The 20,556-nt window shown below is 44.9% G+C and overlaps 1 protein-coding gene across 1 annotated transcript in view; it reads right to left on the reverse strand.

Moving 5' to 3' along the window:
• The window catches only part of LOC138579819 (killer cell lectin-like receptor subfamily B member 1C), a 283,572-nt gene extending 269,928 nt beyond the window's left edge, over positions 1-13,644 (reverse strand). The window contains exon 1 of the mRNA XM_069650048.1: positions 13,484-13,644. Within this exon, the coding sequence (XP_069506149.1) occupies positions 13,484-13,562 (79 nt within the window). The 5' untranslated portion in view covers positions 13,563-13,644. The remainder of the gene's footprint in view (positions 1-13,483) is intronic.
• Positions 13,645-20,556: the final 6,912 nt, after the last annotated feature.

Genomic DNA, 20,556 nt, shown 5'->3' on the forward strand with positions numbered 1-20,556 from the left:
CTCGAAGCTCCAGGAACCGTGGGTCTGCGGGAAACCAACAGGAACAACTGCCAGGGCACCAGCTGCACCATTGGAATAAGGAACTGTGTTCTGCTTGAGGAAACAGGGTGAACCCCTTTTCTTCATCTTCAAGGCTTGCCCTTGTCTTCCCTCCTTCTTATAACTTTTGCTTCCGAACATTGACAATATCGAAGTACTCTTAGCTACGTTGAATCGTGAACTGCCTGACTGTGTGACCTTCGGCAACAGGTCCCCGGTGTCACTTGACCCTGGCTCCGGCCCTTTGACTATTGAACTCCTGTCTCTGAGTGTTTCTTGATTCTCTCTGCCTAACCAAAATATTGCCTGCGATTTATGCCTCCAACTCCCTCTGGGTATCTCAGGTGCTAAGTGTGTTTTTGCCCCGGTAGCATTGCTTGTCACGGATACGCATTTAATTATTAGAGCGAACTGTCAAAAAGTGATCGCAATCGTATTCGCGGTAACATGTTTTGTTCGTAACACCAGTCCATTCAAACACAGGGTACTTACCTTGAGACTTACTGTACAAAGTGAATTGGTTAGTTGTAGTATATTTTTTGTGTGGTTTTTCATCTAATAGAAGTGTCGTGTTTACAACAAATGGTTTAAAAATAAATGTACTTATATTTTTCTACCTGAAACCTTGAGTCAATGTTTGCTTGAGTCACAGTAATTGTGGTCCCTTTGTGTAATCTCTGCTACTGCTCATATACTCTTGAGATAAGCCTGGCTGCTCCGCCACTGCTACCACTCTGACATAGTAGTACAGGCTTGTACCAAAGGTAAAACTTGTATTGCCACCTATAGTCTTAATTGTGTGTAGTGGTCCCTAAGGGCACTGAACAGGATTCTGCCTAACACCTATGTATTACGTTTTATATTTATTTTCTCTTCTTTTCCTTTTCCTCTTTATTATCTCCTTTACCTTTTATGGCCTATTGCTATTGTCTTTTAGCATTGTATCATTGTGTATCATTTTGTATTGTATTATATTGGACTTCATTTAATTTTGTAATTCGATATTGAAAAGTTGATAAATGTCAGCTATATCAATAAAAAAAAAAATAACAAAAGAGACATGAAGAATGGCAATAGGTTGGAACCCAACAGTACTGAGACGAAGAGTGAAGGAGCAATAAGAACTACTCCTTCAGTGAAAATCACCAGTACTGGTAAGAGTTGGCCCCAAGGAGGCATACAGAATACCTCTTGGAAACTAAGGATGGACTCTGACCCTCGGCTGGATAGGACCCGGCAACAGAGGATAAAAACAGAGGAAGGACTTGCTAAAGGGATATGTCGGCATTAAGCATGCACAGCCTGGGAAGCTTAAACCTAGGAACGAGAAGGTTGTGGAAAGAAGCTGGTCCTCTGTCGAGGGGACAACGTAGAAAGGTCGGAGGAGTACTCTGCGGCTCAACTGAGAAACCCCTTACTTGGAAGCTGGAAGAAGTCTGACGGTGGTGTGACCTCTGGGAGGTGGTTTCAAGCTTTGGTGAATCCTCCTTCTGACCCTGTTCACCTGATTCTTATGTGGAGCTATCTTGGGCCTCTGTCTTCTTCTTTCTCTGGCCTTTCTTAGTCTCCTTGTCCTTCTTATCCTTCTTCCCCCTCTTCTTTTCGTAGAGATAAGGGTGGGATCCCCCAGAGGCCACCTTGACTGGGTAGGTAGACTACAGACAAGAGGGGACTCAGAGGAGTCAGCCCCAAACAGGGAAAAAGCCAATGGCTGAAAAAACCCTGTATTGATGTGGAAGGTATTGCAGGTCTAGCAAGATAGCGCTTGGAGGACTTGAGGCACTGGAGTAAATGATGCAGGCTGGAACCAGAGCACTTGAAGAGGTAGGTCGAAGAACTGCCTTTGCCAGTAGCAATGGAACGCCAATAAGAAGGGAAGTGAGTGAAACTCCAGGAAAGGACAGGAGAGCCAAAAGGAAAAGAAACCAAGCAATAGTAATGGAGAGGGAGAGAGTCCCAGGGATGCAGCGGAGAAAGTGCGCTGATGGAAGCGGAGGAGCGAGGCAAGCCGCCTCCGCGACAAGGAGAACCACAGAAAAGGCTAGCAGACTCTGCTGACTCCGCCGGGTGAAAATAGTGAAGGTGCAAGTCAGATGAATGACCCCAAAGAGGAGAAGTCCAGGGAGGAACGCTGCAGGAGTTGCCGGCTCTGCTGGGTAAACTAAGCAAGAGGCACGAGCCGTGCAACCAGCAGCGAAGGGGGGAACGCAGAAGAGAACGCCCCCGGAGAAGTCAGCTCAGCAGCTGGATCAATGCGGAAGGACGTGAGCCATGACACCCCACCCGAAGGTGAGAGGGATAGCGAAAGTGAGCTGCGTACCGGCGAACCGGACGCAGAGGGAAATCAAAGGGAAATCAGGAGTCAAGCACAAAAGGGCACAAGGAGCAGCAAACTACGAGCGCAGCTAGCAACAAGAGTTGCAACGCTCGGAGCAGAGTGCATGGCCTCAATATATAGCGCTGGAACCATGGATGACTAGGCTGTTGCAATAGGAAGAACGTGAGGGCCTGAGCTAACAGAGCCTCCAACGCTGCCATACTTTCCAGGGACAGAGCATGACAGGTAGACCCTGCGGTCCATAAACTGTGCCGGCAGCGACAAAAAAAGGGCTCCGCAGACGCAAACAAGAATTCGGAGGGAGAAACACTGGGAGCTTTAACAGAGAACGAGCCAGCCTGCAACCCCAGGAAGAACTGGTGATGTACCCCCATCAAATTCAAGGTAATGGAAGCAGCGGGAGACCCGGTAGGGGTTCGGGCAAAGTAAAGATTGCTACAGGAGTAATCTTCCTCGTCATAGTGATTGTGAGAACCATAACAGAAGTAAAGGTTGCTAAAACTCAGGTCATTTGCCCTTCAAACTGATAGGTCACCTCTCACTGACTCACAGTCCCATCATGCCTGACAGTCACAACATTCCAAAGGCACCATACCTACTCTCACTCAGAAACACAAGACTCTGCTCTCGCACCACACCAAGACCCCATGTTCAACATAAGCCACCAAGGCCTATCCGAGTTAGCACCACAGTCACATCACCTCCCCCCCTAATTCCAACACACAACTCTGATGCCGCTCCGCCACAATTAGAAGGTGCCACCATCAAGGGAGCCCTTATTAATGCAAGATCATTAATTGCTCATGCACTATACATCTCAGATCTGATCACATCCAATACATTAGATTTCCTGGCAATCACAGAAACCTGGCTACATCCAGCTGCTGGCCCCGGCTCTGATGTTAGCAGTCCCAGATGAGTATACTATCTTCAGGGCTGATAGAACTACTAAGAAACGAGGTGGTGTCGCTATCATCGCCAGAAACACCCTAGCCATTAGAGAAAGAGCCAGCACACAATTCACATCTGGATAACTCCTCTCTGTGAAACTTCCGCTCTCAGCAGAACGGACGCTCTTCATCCACACTATCTATAGACCACCTGGCCAATTATCTTCCTTTGAGGATGACATAACCGGCCTCCTCACTCAAAATACAAATCCTAGCTCACAATTCCTACTCCTAGGTGACTTGAACTTATGTTTACATGACAACCTAGATACCAACGCTGTAACCATCCAAAACACTTTCTCAGAACTAGGTTTCTCTCTGAGGATTTCGGACCCGACACACTGTAAAGGCAGAGTTTTGGACTGGATAGCAGACTTCAATTGCAATACCAAAATACTAGCCAATACACTGTGTGCCTGGTCTGACCATAATGTCATCTCCTTCGAAATCCTTGAATCCAAACTACTATCACCAAAGGATATCCAAGCCCCGCCAACATTAACTAGGAACAACTGCCTAATCTCCTTAGAAAGTATTCTCCCTTTAATTCAACCTATTGTTCAGCAACAACTGCCTCTAGACTTAGATCCTGCCACTTTGGTAGATCTCTACAACCTCTTAGATGCCTTGACCAATTAGCCCCTCTTAAATTATTGAAAGCTAAACCTTTAGCACACCTCAATAAATGGTTCACTTCTGAGCTGAAATCACTATGCAAAGCAAAAAGAGACCCAGAAGCATCCTAGAAAAAAAACCTTCAGTTCAAAACAAGAATACATTTATGCTCGCATCCACCTCTTACAAAACTGCTATCCTAGAAACCAAAAAGGAGAGTTACAACAATAGAATCTCCAATGCCAAATCCAATACCAAGTAGCTCTTCACCATCCTCAAAGAATTGGAATCCCCTATCACACCACCTGACTCCTGTAAGAAAGACGCCCTTTGGTGTACTAACATCCAAAAAACCCTACTCAATAAAATACCATTACTCCAGACCAAAATTGAAGCAAAAAAAAGCTAGCTGGTCAACCTCTGCCAAAACAAGCACCCCACAATTTACGCATCTTAACCAGAGTTCCCAATCTGCCTCACCCACTACTCCAATCGCAGCCTTTAAATTCACCCGTTACCTCAGTAGAGGTGGAATCTATCATCAGAAGCCTCAAACCATCCAAGTGTCAAGGTGACATATGCCCAGCCGCCATCATAAAAGAAGTTGCCAAAGAATTTGCTCCTTTTATCACATCTTTCATAAATGCCTCCTTTGCCTCTTGCACTGTCCCGAAAAATCTTAAAGACGTGTGGGTCATGCTACTTATTAAAAAGCCAACCCTTGACCCTAATATCCCAACTAACTTTAAACTAATTACCACCGTGCCTTTCCTCTTAAAAATCTTAGACAAGGCGGCATATATTCAGATTCAAAACTACCTTGAATCAAACAACCTCCTTGACCTCAGACAAACAGGCTTCAGACCAAGACATGGGACAGAAACAGCCCTCCTGGATCTGAAAATCCAAATGGATGAGGCAAGGGACAATGGTAAGCCTGCATTACTCCTCCTACTGGACCTGTCGGGAGCGTTCAATTTAGTCGACCACAACATCCTTACCAACCATATAACCACAGCTGCTTCGTTCTCTAGCCAAGCTGCAGCCTGGGTTAACTCCTTCCTGGCAGACAGATCCATGAGGGTCTTTTCCCCCATAGCCTCAGCCAATCTATCCCCCATAACCGGTGGAGTCCCTCAAGGATCGTGCGTATCACACACCCTATACAATATATACACAAAGCTTCTGTTTGACCATCTAGATGACTTAGGCGTATCTTATACGAATTACGCAGACGATATGCAAATACTCATCACTCGATCAGGGAACTACCAATCTGATACTACCACTCCTCAATGAAATGTATAGCAAAATACAGGGATGGATGGCCAATCATGGCCTCTGTCTCAACGACAATAAAACCGAGATCCTCCTCATCAGCTCCAAGCTAAGACTCAACAAACTGGGCCAAGAATACTCTTCGTTCAATATAGATGACAACCTCATCAAAGTAGACAAGGTAGCAAAAACCTTAGGTTTCTACTTAGATTCTGCCTTAAACCTTCAAAGACAGATTAATGCCTCTGCCGCTGCCTCTTCAACGGCATACACATCAAAACGGATAAATGCCTGTTGACCCTTCTTGAATACCAACAGCGCTCTCACCTTTGCTAGAGCCCTCATAATGTCCGAACTGGACTATTGCAATACTCTATACTTGGGCACTAGTCAAATGAATCTGCACAAGCTACAAGTATTGCAAAACAATGCTCTCAAGGCTGCCCTTAACATCCCTCGGTCTAACCACATCTCACATATCAGACAAAATGCTAACAGGCTACCAATCCAAGACAGGATCACCTTCAGAACGATCATGATCACGCACAAGTGCCTCAACAACTCAGCACCTAAGTACCTGATGAACAAATTCTCTAGCAAAGAGTCCACTAGGCCTACCAGATCTACATACGCCCACTGTCTCAACATTCCGACTTTCAAATTAAACAAAGCAGGAGGCTCCAGTTTTCCAGTGCTAGCAGCTAAAACTTGGAATAAGCTTCTACTAGCATTAAGAATTGACCCTGTGTTCCTTTCATTTCGGCACAAAGAACGAGTTACTTACCAACTGGTAACGTTCTTTCAACTGGATGTTCCTCCAACGTATTCCTCATCTTAGATGTATTCCATCCAGCTTTAGCTGCTTTGGAAAAGATTTCTCGGCAGAGGGCGCCATTCGTCGATGTCGTCGAGTCGAAGTCCCTCGAAGGCCTCTGTCGAGGGTGACGTCATCGGGTATATAAGTAGCACGCGCGGCATCTGTTGGCCTCAGATCTGTTTTTCCCCCTCTTGCTTTGTTGTATAGATAGTGTAGGAAGCCAGGTGTCAACCTTGCGAGAGTTGAAGTGGCAATAACCCTGAAAATCTACAGAGGGGTAGGATGGGAGGACGATGAGCAATATGTTGGAGGAACATCCCGGCCGAAACAACATTACCAGTTGGTAAGTAACTTGTTCTTCGAATGGATTGTGTCCTCCAACGCATTCCTCATCTTAGATAGACTCCCAAAGCAGTGTAGAAAACTCTCTGGAAGAGGGAGTAGATTTTTAATACTATTATTTGGCCCAATATAGCACTGCTTTACCAAAAGCAAGTTCTTTAGACTGGGAAGCATCCAGACTATAGAATTTAGAAAAAGTGTGCAGCGATGTCCAAGTTGCTGCCTCACAAATAGATTTTATGGGAACACCTCTTTGAAGGGCTGTCGAAGAGGCTATGCCTCTGGTAGAATGGGCCCTTAAGCCTTCTGGTGGGTCTTTTCCCGCCAATCTGTAGCATTCTAAAATGCAAAGCACAATCCAACGTGATATGGTTTGTTTTGACACTGATTGACCCAATTTCCTCCCAGTGTAGCCAATGAAAAGTTGATTATCCACTCTAAGCCTGGAAAGCCTAGAAATGTAAAAGCTTAGAGCTCTTCTTGGGTCCAGCCTGTGCAATCTTTCCTCCTCCTTACTGGGATGAGGTGGAAGGTAGAACGCAGACAGAATCATTTTCTGATTTAAATGGAAATCAGACACAACTTTAGGTAAAGATGAGGGTTTAACCCTCAATACCACTCTGTCCCTGTGGAACACAGTATAAAGATGAGGGTTTAACCCTCAATACCACTCTGTCCCTGTGGAACACAGTATAGGGCGGCCCAGATGATAGTGCCTGCAATTCGCTCACTCTTCTTGCAGATGTTAAAGCAACCAGGAAAGCGGTTTTCAATGTTAGTAATCTTAATGGACAAGTGTGCAAGGGTTCAAAAGGCGCACACATTAAAAACTTTAGAACCAGATTAAGGTCCCAAACTGGGACTTGGAAAGTGTAAGGAGGGAACACATTGGTATGTCCCTTTAAGAATTGTATTATCAAAGGAATTTTAAAGTAGGAGCATTCTTCAGAAGAGCGCTTGAAAATGGAAAGTGCTGCAAGATACCCTTTAATTGTCTAGATATTGAGGCCTCTATGTGCCAGGGAAAAGAGGAAGGACAGCACTTCTGGGATAGAACATAGAAAAGGATCAACATTCTTTTCTCTGCACCAGTTGCAAAACTTTTTCCAACGACAACGGTATAGAGATTTTGTTGCTCGCCTTCTTGCCAAAAGCAACACCTCCATGACATCATCTGGAAGGTCCCAATCCTTGTATCTCAGCCTTTCAGATACCAAGCATGAAGGTTGAGAGTCTTGACCTCTGCATGGAGAACCTGGCCCTCCATTACTGAGAGAAAGTCCTCTCTCTGAGGAAGACGTAACGGAGGGCAGATGGACATGTCTAGAAGGTCCGTGTACCACGTTCTCCTGGCCCAATCCGGGCCAATTAGGATCATGCTGCTTCCGAACCGTATCAATCTCCTGATGACTTGAAGAATGACGGGAATCTGAGGGAACGTGTATAGCAGTGGGAAGTTCCACTCCACCACAAACGTGTCCCCTAAGGCTCCTCTCGGGAGAAATTCCCTTGAGCAATACTTTTCAAACTTCCGGTTGATTTCGGTCAAAAACAAGTCTACCTGAGGGGTTCCCCAAAGGGTAAAGATCTCCTGAAGGACTTCCTGAGCCAGTTCCCACTCGTGGGACACTGTGCTCTGCCTGCTCAGAGTGTCCGCCGTCATATTCTCCTCCCCGGCTAGATGAACTGCCGTTAAGAAGATTCCTTCTTGAATTGCCCAATACCAGAGCCGCATTGCCTCTCTGCACAGAAGTAGTGACCCTACACCTTCTCTTTTGTTTAGATAATGCATGGCCACTGTGTTGTACATCATTATCAGGAAATGTTTCCTCTGACAGATGGCAGAAAAGCCTTCAGCGCTAGTCTGATTGCTCTCAGCTGTAAAAGGTTGATGTGTAGTTTGGACTCCGATGGAGACCAATGACCGCTGATTGTCAGATCGCTGGCATGAGCCCCCCACCCCATAAGTGAGGCATCCGTCACTACTGTAATCTCCAGCCATGGTTGCCAAAAATGTTCTCCTTTTAGGATGTTCCCTGTGCAAGTCCACCACAGAACATTCTGCCGAACCTGAAAACTGGGACCATTGAATCTTTAGAGCCCACTGAAGGGATCTTATCCTCAGGCGTGCTTCTGGCACTAGGGAAATGCAGGATGCCATGAGGCTGAGCAACCTCAAGAAGTCGTAGGCCTGGAGATTTTGGGCATTTTGGAATTTGGAAACCATCTGAAGAATGTCTTGAGCCCTCAACTTGGGAGGCGAGCTCTTTCCCAAGGATGTATCTAATACAGCCCCTATGTACTGGAGCTGCTGGGAAGGTGTCAATTGTGACTTCTTGAAATTGAGGGAGAAGCCCAGTCTGTGGAGGAAGTGGCAGGTGACTTTCATATGATCCAGGGCTTGTTCGGCAGAACGTGCCCTGATCAACCAATCGTCCAGATAGTGGTAGATGTGAATCCCCCTCTCCTGCGGTGCGCTGCCACCACTACCATTAACTTGGTGAAGACCCTCGGGTGGAGGTCAACCCGAATGGCAGGATTCAAATCTCCAACTACGAACCTCAGGTATCTTCTGTGCTTGAGATGGATTGGTACATGAAAATAAGCATCCTTGAGGTCCAATGACACCAACCAATTCTGAAGTTCAAGGGCCTGAAGGATCTGAGAAAGAGTGACCATATTGAACTTGTCCTTCCTGAGGACCTTGTTCAAGCCTCTTTAGTCCAAGATGGGTCTCAGTCCTCCGTCCTTTTTGGGAATCAAAAAATATGGGGAGTACCATCCCTTATTCCTTTCCGCTACAGGAACTGGTTCTATAGCACCTTTCTCCAGCAGGGTTAAGACTTCTGGCTGTCTGGAAGCGGATCTGGAAACTTCAAAGAGTGTCTACCTGGTGGATTGCTTTGAGGTTGCGTTAGAAAAGGAAGGCAGTAACCTTGGGCTATTATTTCTAGAACCCAAACATCTGAAGTAATGGTTCGCCATTCTTGCAGATGCTGTGACAGCCTGCCTCCCACAGGTGTCTTGCATTGCAAGTCCTCAAAGTGTTTTTGGGGCGGTTGCTGCGGCCGCTGATGGTAAAGAGGCTGCAGCTGGTGCTGGCTTTGCACGTTTTCCTCGTCCACCACGAGTGTCTTTTTACTGGCCTCTTTGACTGACCATTCCTCTCGCCTTTCCATATGAGGAGTAATAACGACAGGATCGTCCACTACAAGATTGTCCTGATGCACGAAAAGGCTGAGGTTACCTGATAGCAGCTTCTAAAGATTTGGCAGCTGCTTTTGAGATCTGCAACTTCTCAAGGCTCTCATCAGCTTTGTTGCCAAAAAGGTGAGACCCGCCAAAGGGCATGTTCAAAAGACAGTTTTGCACGTCCGGTGCAAAACCCAACTTTCGCAACCACGCAAATCTGCGCATTACCGTGCTAGTGGCCATGGACCTGATCACACAATCTGCAGTGTTCAACCCAGACTGAAGGGATTCCTGCATGGCCTCCTTTCCATCTCTAACAATGGCTAGGAATCCTTCCCTTTCTTCCCCTTCTGGTATGTGCTCCGCCGCCATTGCAGTGCACTCCCACAGAGTGTACGAAAATGTTGCCAAGGCACATGTGTAGTTGGCCAATTTTAACGCCATACTCCCAGCTGAAAATACCTTGCGCGCTCAACCATTCACACGCTTGTGGTCCCTATCCGGAGGGACGGAAGGGTACGCCACCTTATTTGAAACTGCGGCTGCCTGGACCACCAGACTCTCGGGAGTAGGGTGTTTTTAACAGGGCGGTATTTTGAAGTGAGGGACTTATTTACAGGAGGAATAGAGTCCGTGGTCTCCCAATTTTTGGCCACCCTATTTTGTACATGGAAGGGTAAAATCGGATCTTCGGTGGGACCATGATCCAATATATCGGTCAAATCATCCAGGATGAACTGAGTTGGTGGTCTAGCCCATCCTAAATATTCTACCGCCTTTGTCATTAGATGCCTATATGAGGGACTGGCATGTTCCCCTGGTTCTTGCCTGCCAAAATCTGTTTCAGGTGAAGTACTTGCATTATGCAGGGTTTCCACCAGATCCCTCATTCTGCTTTCCTCAGAATTCAGGCATTCTGGAACATTTGGGGTGCCATATTCCAGGCCAAAAGGAACATCCTCCTCCTCAGATCTCTCCTGTTCTTCAAAAATTGAAGTTAATGATTTGAATTAAACTTTCCTTGGAAGAGGTTTAAAAATCTTTTCTGGGAGAGGTGTATCAGTGGTGACTGAAGGCTTTACAGCCTTTGCAGCTTTTTCTTTTGCTGTTATTTTGACAGCTTCTGGCTGAATTGGAGCCTTTGGAACATTTGGCGCCAAGGACTTCGGGTCGACGTTGACAATGCGTTGATAGCGCCGACGAAATAGTGGTCGTCGACGGAGCTGGCTTTGAGGGCGTCGAGGCGCTCTTCGAAGGCTCGCCCTTTGTGGTGTGTCGGGTCCCGGACGGCATCAGTGACCTCAAACGGTCGACTCGAGCAATCTTTTTCGCTCAGCATCCAGGAGGGTTCCCGATCTTTTCTCCTTCTATCACCCGAGCTTGAGGGCGCGCAAGTGTCGGAACGGTAACGCTCCCGGCCGACTTCCGAAGAAAGCGCGGACAGAGGCTTAGCCTTTTCAAACACCTCCATAATTTTTATTCTAAATGCTTCCCATTCTTCGGAGGAAGAATGTTCTGTGGGGCATTTCATTCTTTTGGGGGATTCGTCCGAGGATGAGGCGGAAGGGGACCGGTGGCGTCTTTTTTTGGACTTTTTCATCGAAGAGTGGTGTGAACCGCTTCGGGACCTAGACCGATGCTTTTGCCCTTGGCGTCAAGGAAATTTCTCCTCACGGGACCTCGACTCGACGCTAGAGGCTTTTTGGTCGGGTTTTCACTCTACCTGCATTTTTCCCTTCCTCTCTCGCAAGGCCTTCCCCATCATTGCCTGATACTTCGTACAGGCCTCCATGTCTTGGCCTTCACTGAGGCACCACAGGCATTCTCGGTGTGGGTCTGTGATGGACATTTTCGAACTGCAGGATTTACACTTTTTGAACCCCGAAAGCGGGGTAGTCGGGGTCGACAACGAGGACATTCTCGAATATCTTCTTTCTTCACAATAACTGCGTCACAGAACTACTCGAGGCGCGCCGAGTCTCCGAAGCAACACGTACTGTGAAAAAACGGAACTGAGGCCAACGGGCGCCGCACGTTCTACTTGTATACCCGATGACATCACCCTCGACGAATGCCTTTGAGGGACTTCGACTCGACGACATCGATGCACGGCGCCCTCTGGCAAGAAAAAATTCCCGAAGCAGCTAAAGCTGGATGGAATACATCTAAGATGAGGAATACGTTGGAGGACACAATCCATTCGAAATAAAATGTTGGTTATTTTCGCAATCTATCTAAATAACCACTTTGCTCTACCGTGACATCTTGACCACAGTAACCCTCTCGACCAGGCCTAGTGCCAGGGTAGGATGCACTCTCAGGCCATCTACGGCCAGATGTACTCTTACCTAAGCACTATGAACTTGCTCCCCTGTACATCTTGTATAAATTCCATGATTCTGTATATACCTGTAAATGTTAATATTTTTATCCACCAATGTATAACTTACAGTATTTTGCACTGTATTATATAAAACTGTATTGTATATAAATTTGTAACCATGTACTTCAAGAAAAGCGCACAGATACCTTTGGGCTTGGTGCGCTATGCAAGTAAATAAAACAAACAAACAAAAAGAGTAATCTCCCTCATCACAGTGATTGTGAAAACCATAAGGGAATCCAAGAGTGTTACGGGAGTGATCTCCCTCATCACAGCAATTGTGAATGTCATAAGAGAAGCAAAAGGCAAGAGTGATATGGGAGTGATCTTGTTCGTCACAGAAATTGTGTCGGCCATAAGAAAAGTAAAAAGCAAGAGTTATACGTGAGCAATCTTGTCACAGTGGTTGTGAAAACAGGCACGGGACCTAATAGTACGTAAGTGTAAGCTTTGGTACTTGCCTGCATGCAATTAACATTTACTAGAGACAATAACCCCTAGGACTCTTTGGGGTTATTTTAAAAGGGGCTGGTGTGTAAAAAGAAAGCATAAAAGCAAGGCAAAATACTCTAACGCCTTCATTTTGCGCCCCAGCTCATTTTCATTACCTTAAAGAGGGGCGCGAAGCAGAGTTTGCGTCTCCTCCGTGTTCTCATCTTCCGTCTTGGAGGAGCACGGCGTTTTATGCCTGATTTACGAGCAGGCATACAACGAATGGATTCCTATGGAATCGGCCTCTAATTAGCACCTGCTAGAAAGCAGAGGGATTCCACAGAAATCCATTATTAAACACCACATGCAAAGCATAATTTGCAGGAGACGTTTACCTTTTTTTTACAGGACGGAGCGTAAAAGTAAAGTATAAAGGCGATTTTTCCTAGTTTTAATCTTTAATAATGTTGCACTGTGCCTTGGAAAAGTCGGAAATTGAATGCAGCGGACCCAACAGCAAGTAAGTTCTAACTTGGGCGTCCCTTGCATGTAATTTGCGTTTAATTGAACATGACTCCCATAATGTTATGTTATTCGGTAAAACAGGAAAGAAACCCGATTTGATTGCAGTGGCTTCTATTGCCTTGAGGCCCTGCCATTAAGTTTGTAGTTCTGGTGAATAGTTTCATACCGTAAATGAGTATTAGAACCCAGCGGGTAGTTTTCTAATAATTACCCTTGTCTTTATGCAATTTCTTCTCAAGGGCAGAGGCAGCGTATGATAAATGGATTGGACAGAGATATTACTTTGAATGTGGAGGAATTTACTGCGTGCCGATGGTGTAAAACGCAGCTATCACAGACCCACGTATGTACGCAGCAATAGTCTACACAAGTTCATTTTCTATATCACCATGGCATCAAGCATAAAAACATAAGCGCATAAAGTGTACATACATTACAAATCCCTGATACCTCGAACATGTTCCCTGATTGTCAGGGGCCAAGAAGCGGAATCTTTTCAGTTCAGGAGATTTCCATTGCATCAGAGGAAGTGATCTATCTCAGAATAAAGCTGGTAAACCGGAAGTGCTTACCATTGGCTTTCCTCCATGCATTGGTGCTTGAAGGTCCCCCAGGTATCCTTAAGTCTGCATAGGTGACATCTCCTGCCATGGGGACTGTTGCAATAAAGGGCCTATGAAGGTCGGAACCTGCGATGGATCAAGTCACAGCTGCCCCTGAAGACGAATTGCTGCAGTACTGTCTGCTCAGAACGAGGAAGTGCTCAGTGGAGGGTGAAGGGGGCGACGGGGGCGATACCTGTGGTTTCCGTCAGCATTTCTACTTCCTCAACACATAAACTCACTCTGTATAACAGATGAACTTAAATCAGCGATCTTTCCGGATAAGGAGATCCAACGGTAATACTAGCAACGATATGCATTTCTGAATTTAAACATCTCAGATATATGCTGTGCCCTTTACAGCATCCCAGCGCTGTACTGATTTTGAAAAATCTCAAGACTTACCGGGTCGTTTTGCATCACATGCAATTGCATGCAGGGGGGCATCAATGTTAGCATTGGGGTGCTGTGGGATCATTGCATGCAATATTTAATGTTCACACAGAGGAATAGAATACTAAAGCATAAAATGGGGCACCTCCCCTCCAAAATCATATCCTCCTGGGATCTCTTTGAGCTAGCGTTATCAAGCAGCAACATCAAACATAATGGCGTAGTAGCCTGCTCGTGTTATTCAAAGTAGTCTGGTTTCATTGCAGATGCCAATGCGCTACTGTTGAAAAAAATATCTTAACCACGTGTGAATTTATAATGAACTAGTAAGAACAAATATCCATTCTATTTTTCACACTAACCGCTTTAGAGTGATTCTTTTTTTTCTGAGGTAAAGTCCCTGGAGAAGGCTTTTCAATTTTATTTGTTAGTAAATGGTGATGATTTTTCAGATTTTGAAAAACATTCCTGAAAACTAAAGAAAAGCTTTTCCACCAGATGCACAGTCGCATGTGCTAAGGCAATGAACGCATTTGTCAGCTACCAGCCTCACCTGAGTGTGATTGGACTACTGGGAAGAGAAGACTGACCAGTGATCTCTTCTAGAAGTTACTGGGTCACGAGGAGGTAAGAGCAACTGGTGTGGTTTGTAACAGTGGCTGCTTAAAGTGAAACCCAATTTAACAAGTACAAACTTATTTTTTGGGGGGTCCTATTAGTTGCAGAGAGAAGTCTGAAACTGCTGATGTCTTGTCCAATGGCGTTAGGAATGCTTACAGATAGGAGATCAAGGCAAACTCTAGTCCAAGAGAAGCTGATGGCGATTCAGGTCTATGCCAATACTGCTTGGATTACTTACCAGTAGTCTTCATTACCCCTCGTCCTACTCTTCCTCATCACAGTACTTGCCGTTGAGGCCTCACTGTTTCCACCTTCTAGGAACTACCTTTCCTAGATGTTGAGTACTGATAGTGCCTAGCAATGAATCAGCAAATGTGTTCTTCTCCCCGTCTGGTGCATTGTGGGTGCCCATGATCCACCCGGCCATCAGTAGCCGATTGAGCAGGGGATACAAGGCTGGGGGTGACATTTTGTTTAGAAAGGAATGATAACTAGACGAGATGCAGGGCATGACAGGGTCTAGTATAGGTGCCTGTAGCTACATAATCCAGATCTTCACTAAGCCTCTCAGAGAACCCATTTGTCTGGCTCTGTTCTTTTGCACTTGTATGAAAGCCTTCATTGACCTCTCAATGACTTATGCTGCATCAACTCCATGCAGTACTCCATTGTTCATAGGGGAAACTCAGTGGGTTAAGGCATCCACAGCAGAGCTGTCTATGAAACATGTAGTCCAGGAGTAAGATTTTCATGTTATTGACTCAGGCTTTCACTGTTTAGAAGTTGAAAAAGTGAGGTAGTGGCAGTTGGGTAGTAGTAACACATGTAATTTAGAATGCAATGAAGCCCCAAACTCTGCTAGGATGTTTTATGCAAAACAAGCTGTTATTCGTATGATACAAATTGTGATGAAAGAACTATGCACCAGATTGTTCCAACTCAGACTTGTATTTGCAGGAAGAGAATGATTATTACCAATTGTAGGTTCTCCCAAAAAATGTGTCTCATTTCTTTAAAAAAAAAAATATTATTCATTGTGTTGTGGTTCAATTGAACCGTACACAACCATAAAAAAACAGAATAAATATTAAAACCAAGATATTTACACAAAACCATTTCATAACATATTTCATAATTACATTTTACGATCAATATAGGGTCCAATTATCCAAGGTAACCATATAAAATAAAATAACTCAAAACAATACTAGCAAATAAGTAACATCATTCTAAAATTACAAAATTCATACTCTCTCTAAAATATTGATAATTAATTTCTTATGGATTCTTAATACTAAGAAATCAGTAAGGCACAGTGGGCCTCATTATGAGTTTGGCGCCAGCCGTGCCGGTAAAACCGGCACGGCTGCCGCCAAACTCGTAATATTACCGGCACCTGGCAATGGGCAATTACCCGGGTATGCCGACCCGGTAATTTCCGGGTGCCGGTACCCATTGCTCCCCATTCCCATTTGAGCCCCACAGGGGAGGTCGGATTCATGAATGGTGCCGGTGCATCCGCATGCTGTGCTCGCGGGTGATGATCTGCTCACTAGGTCAGACCTGGCGGGCAGAAAGGCACCCGCGAGCATAACTCGTAGTTTGCTGGTTCGGTAGTAATGGTGCCAGTAGTTTACCGGCATCGTTAATACCAGACCCGCAAACTTATAATGACCCCCATTGTCTATTATCTAAAACCTAGAGTCCATAGTTCTCAGTTTCCAAAGCCTACTTATTCTCAACATCATTATTGTCAGGAAATACAATGCACGGAATTCTGATAGCAGGTAATGATAAGGATCTTTGCCCATCTCTGAGAAAACGCTCAAAGCCTAGTTGCCTCATATGAGATAAAGCAAGGCATTCAACCATACAATGTTTTAAGGTTTCACTTTGGGATTGTACTTTACAAAAACGTCAATTTCTAGGGTTTCTAGGCACACCACATCGCGTGCCCACAACCTTGTTTAAGGGAAATAAATGGAGGCGAAAGTGGTGACATTGTAATCTCATAATAGCATTTGGAAATTTCTTGAGATAAACGGAATGGTGTTAATAGCTTTTACATCCATGACAACATTATGAAATATCTTATATTTTCTGCAATCTTCGGTAGTATTAGTCCAATCACCTCACCATTACTCAGTTTTAATACCTACAGGGTTCTTCAAAAGTGTGTCAATTGTTACTCTGAGTTTCACTAAGTGATTTATACAGAACTCGGACCACACTTCCATAATCGCATACCATTTTCGCTTTAGTTCCTTATTAATCAATACAAACAGAGTACCAGTTTCAGCCAAGAAGCACTTACGATACAAAGATACGATTTTCCAAATGACCATAGCTGTAAGGGATAAGAGGCCCAACTCATAGCGTATAACTGCACACACTGAGGGAATTGCAGCACCCTTCTCCAGAATAGTCCTTCCAGTCATTTCCAAGGAATAGTCCTAGGATGAGGCGAGATTTCAGCACCCATGTTAGGATGGGAACTACTTTACTTTTGTAAAATGTGATCAATGCTATGGCAGAGAACCCTCCAAATGTCCTATATATAGACTTTGCCTGAGCGGCAAGTCACATAATTTTCTTTTTTTTTTTAAATAAGTACCACCTTCGAGCAGCTTGATCCCTGCAACAGTGTGAAACCCAGATAGGTAAACATCAAGACCACATCTAATGAACCAGCATAAATATGCCATTTACAATTCCTGCTTGACTTCTTTCTATTCGCACCTATCAGTATCATTTTTGTTTTATCCGTATTAACCAATAGGTCAATAGAATTTGCATACTTCTGTAATTCCATCAGTTGCTTTTATAACCCAATTGTTGTCTGGTCCGTCAGGACCAGGTCATCAGCATATAGGAGTCTCGGACAAGGAATCATCCCCAACCTAGGTGGAAAGGCTCTTGCCTGCAATACCGAGTCACCAATGTTGGAGATAAATAAGTTTAAAAGGTTCTGATCTAAAATACATCCCTGTTTTAATACTCGTTCCATTAAAATCTGCTTGGACAGCCTCCCCTCTCTAATCAATCTAACTCGAATAGATGTGCCGCAGCAAGTCACAGCATGTCACTATTCTGTTTCATAGCGGACCATACATGTACCATTTGAATACCTTTAAACATTTTTAAAAAGTGAAACAACAGCTTCTGAAGCATTGTGGGATATTATACATTATTTCAAAAGGAAATTGTGTTTATCCGTTTTCAAACCTACGCTGGCTACTAACAAACTGCGTATAAATCAGGAGGCTGAAGGAACGCTTTGTTCAGACAGTTTTATTACAACAGGAGCTGGCTGGTTTACCTGGTTAATATCTGCAATTAAGACATTACCTTCCAGAAAGCTGCTCAGAAAGGACACAGCTAGACTCAGAGATCTCAAAGGCATCTCTTTTGGGTGGGAGGGTCAAGAACTGGGTGGGAACGGCCATAATAAATAGCATGGCCATGGGTAGTCAGTGGGAGCTGTGTGTTCTTCCTCACATCTCCTCTCTATGTTCCCTTCCCATGACAATAGTTTCAGTTTACGGCAGTACTTTCAGTGCCATCTCATAACCAATACTAAAAAGGGAAGTGTGATTGCCCGAAAAGGAGGGCTATTTTATATTTAATGCGACACCCCATAGAAATTTGCGAACTACGCTAGGTTGGCTATGTGGCAGAACTGCTGTTACACCTTATGCAGAGGTTTTCTTGCTCAGGCAGGGCAGTGAAATGCTGAGCTGGGCATTGCAGCTTCAACGCCACCAGCGTGGGCGTAGACCACTAACACAGAATACATGTTACCTGCGCCAATTCCATTCTGTCACCCACTGTGCCTCCAAGGATGGAGAGTGAATAATGGACAGTGTGAGGGTGGCTGAATGATTACATGCCAGTGTTTGAGGCACTTCGGAGGTATCTTGGACTTTGCATGGGGCTGATTGTTGTGTTGGGAGGTTGGAAGTAATTGGTGCACTAGCCTGGTGAAGGTAATGCAGATTAACAATTCCAGCTGTGCAGTCATTTGCCCGGTACGGGCAGGAGGGAGCGCCTGAAGCATGGCACCCTTGCTGAGAGCCTTAGTAGGCCACTGTTAGTGGAATTCTGTCTGGGACTATGGACATTTGGACATAACAGAATATAACTTTCACGACCAGGCTGGGGGTCGGACATGCAGTTTAACGGCCGGCCAGCCCTAGCTTTGCTCGGCCTACAAAGTTTTGGCTGGCAGGCCTTTAAACTGCATGTACGCCCCCCAGCCATGGCGTGGAAGTTATTTGCACTCCGGTTAATGGATGGAGTAAATGGGCAGGTCTTTAATCAAACAAATGATATGGTAGTGCACACATGGTGTAGAGGGGTTAGTTCTTCAACTCTGGACTATGTTTTTATTGATGATTATCTGTCAAACTGTTGTACCTCTTACCTCTTTCTCTGTGCTTAGGAACAATTGGAGTGACCATGCTATTTTAAAAGCTGAATTTGATAATATACTGATTAACAGAGAGAGAACAGACTTGTCGCATTTAAGGATGGCACACTCAGGTAATGCAATGCGCTGGCCTGACTCTAATATTGCTATTCTAAATCAAGATCTCCACTTGATTATGCTGACAACCTCACTCGAGTGGAGGATGGAGAACTTTAATGTAAATAGGTTTGAGGATCTCATTTCTGAATTGGTTAATCGTGTAAGAACTAATCCTAGATTTAGATCTATGAGACTGTCCAGACATATTCACTGTTATAATGAAGAGTTGGCCTTAGCGAAATCTCTCATGAGAAGGGAGATTAGAAAACGTAGGCAAAAACAGATGATCTTGCGACTAAGGTTAAACTAATGAAGAAGATCAAGCTAGACTTTTTTTAGGGCGTCTGGGACGCATTCTCAAAAATCTTCAGCATCGATGTTCTGAAGGCTTCCCACTTTTTTGGGGAATCATGTTTCGACGGACATGTAATAACTTCCTCAGACCACATCGAGGAAGAGGGCGACCGGTGTCGTCTTTTCTTCGCCTTTTTTGAGGAAGAAAAAGAGGACTTCCTGGTTCTACTCCTCAACCTACATTTTTTGTGACATTTTAACAAAGGCTCAGAGTCTTTTCTCCCCCTCAAAGATAACTTTGAGGATTCCTCCCCTAATGCCATTTCATCTCTCCATTCCTTTAAGGCCTTATGGGTCATCGATTGACAGGAACCACACTCGTCTATACGGTGTCGGAACCGAGGCACCAGAGGCAATTCCAATGGGGATCAGTCAGCAACATCTTTCTCCCACATTTCTGGCATTTTTTTTAATCCAGTCTTCGGTATGGAAGGATAAGATGAAGACAACATTTCTATGAACTGAAGCACCGTTTTCTCGATCCGAAGCGAAGCTAACGGAAAAACGGAACTGAGGCCAATGGGCGTGCTCGAAGGCATTTATACAGCGGATGAGGTCGGCGCTCGATGGATGCTGCTGAGGGACATCGACGCCGCAGCCTTGAGTGGAGCGCCCTCTGGTGGACAGACATTTTTTTCCAAAGCAGCAAATCTGAAGGTAAGGATATATCTAAGCTGAGGAATACGTGGGAGGACACAATCCATTCGAACATACTTTTGCTGTCTCGCAATTAAACGCTCCTACGGAGTTGGAATGGGTCACCTTTTTTGAGAACTTATTTGGAACCCCTTCTGAAAACGATTGTAAGGACTTATCTCCACGTTCTGCTAAATATGACCATTCTTGGCAGTCGGAGCTTGGTATAGAAGTCATTTATCATCTACTAAAGAAATGCAAGAAGTCACGAGCCATGGGCCCGAAGTATTGCCAGCTTCTTGGAGCACTGCTCACGTTGTCCCCATCTACAAACGTGGCAATAGGTTTGAGCTCAAAAACCATTGGCTGATCTCATTAATTGATGCTGACTGTATTATCTTTTCCTCTTTCCTATTAACTCATCTGGAGCAATGGGCCACCTCTGTGCATAGGCTGAATATATTCCAGACTGGTTTCTGTAAGGGACATTCAACTATCATTAATGGCCTCA

The sequence above is a fragment of the Ambystoma mexicanum genome, chromosome 3p, assembly GCF_040938575.1.
Source record: "Ambystoma mexicanum isolate Mex_15411 chromosome 3p, UKY_AmexF1_1, whole genome shotgun sequence".
NCBI lineage: Eukaryota > Metazoa > Chordata > Amphibia > Caudata > Ambystomatidae > Ambystoma > Ambystoma mexicanum.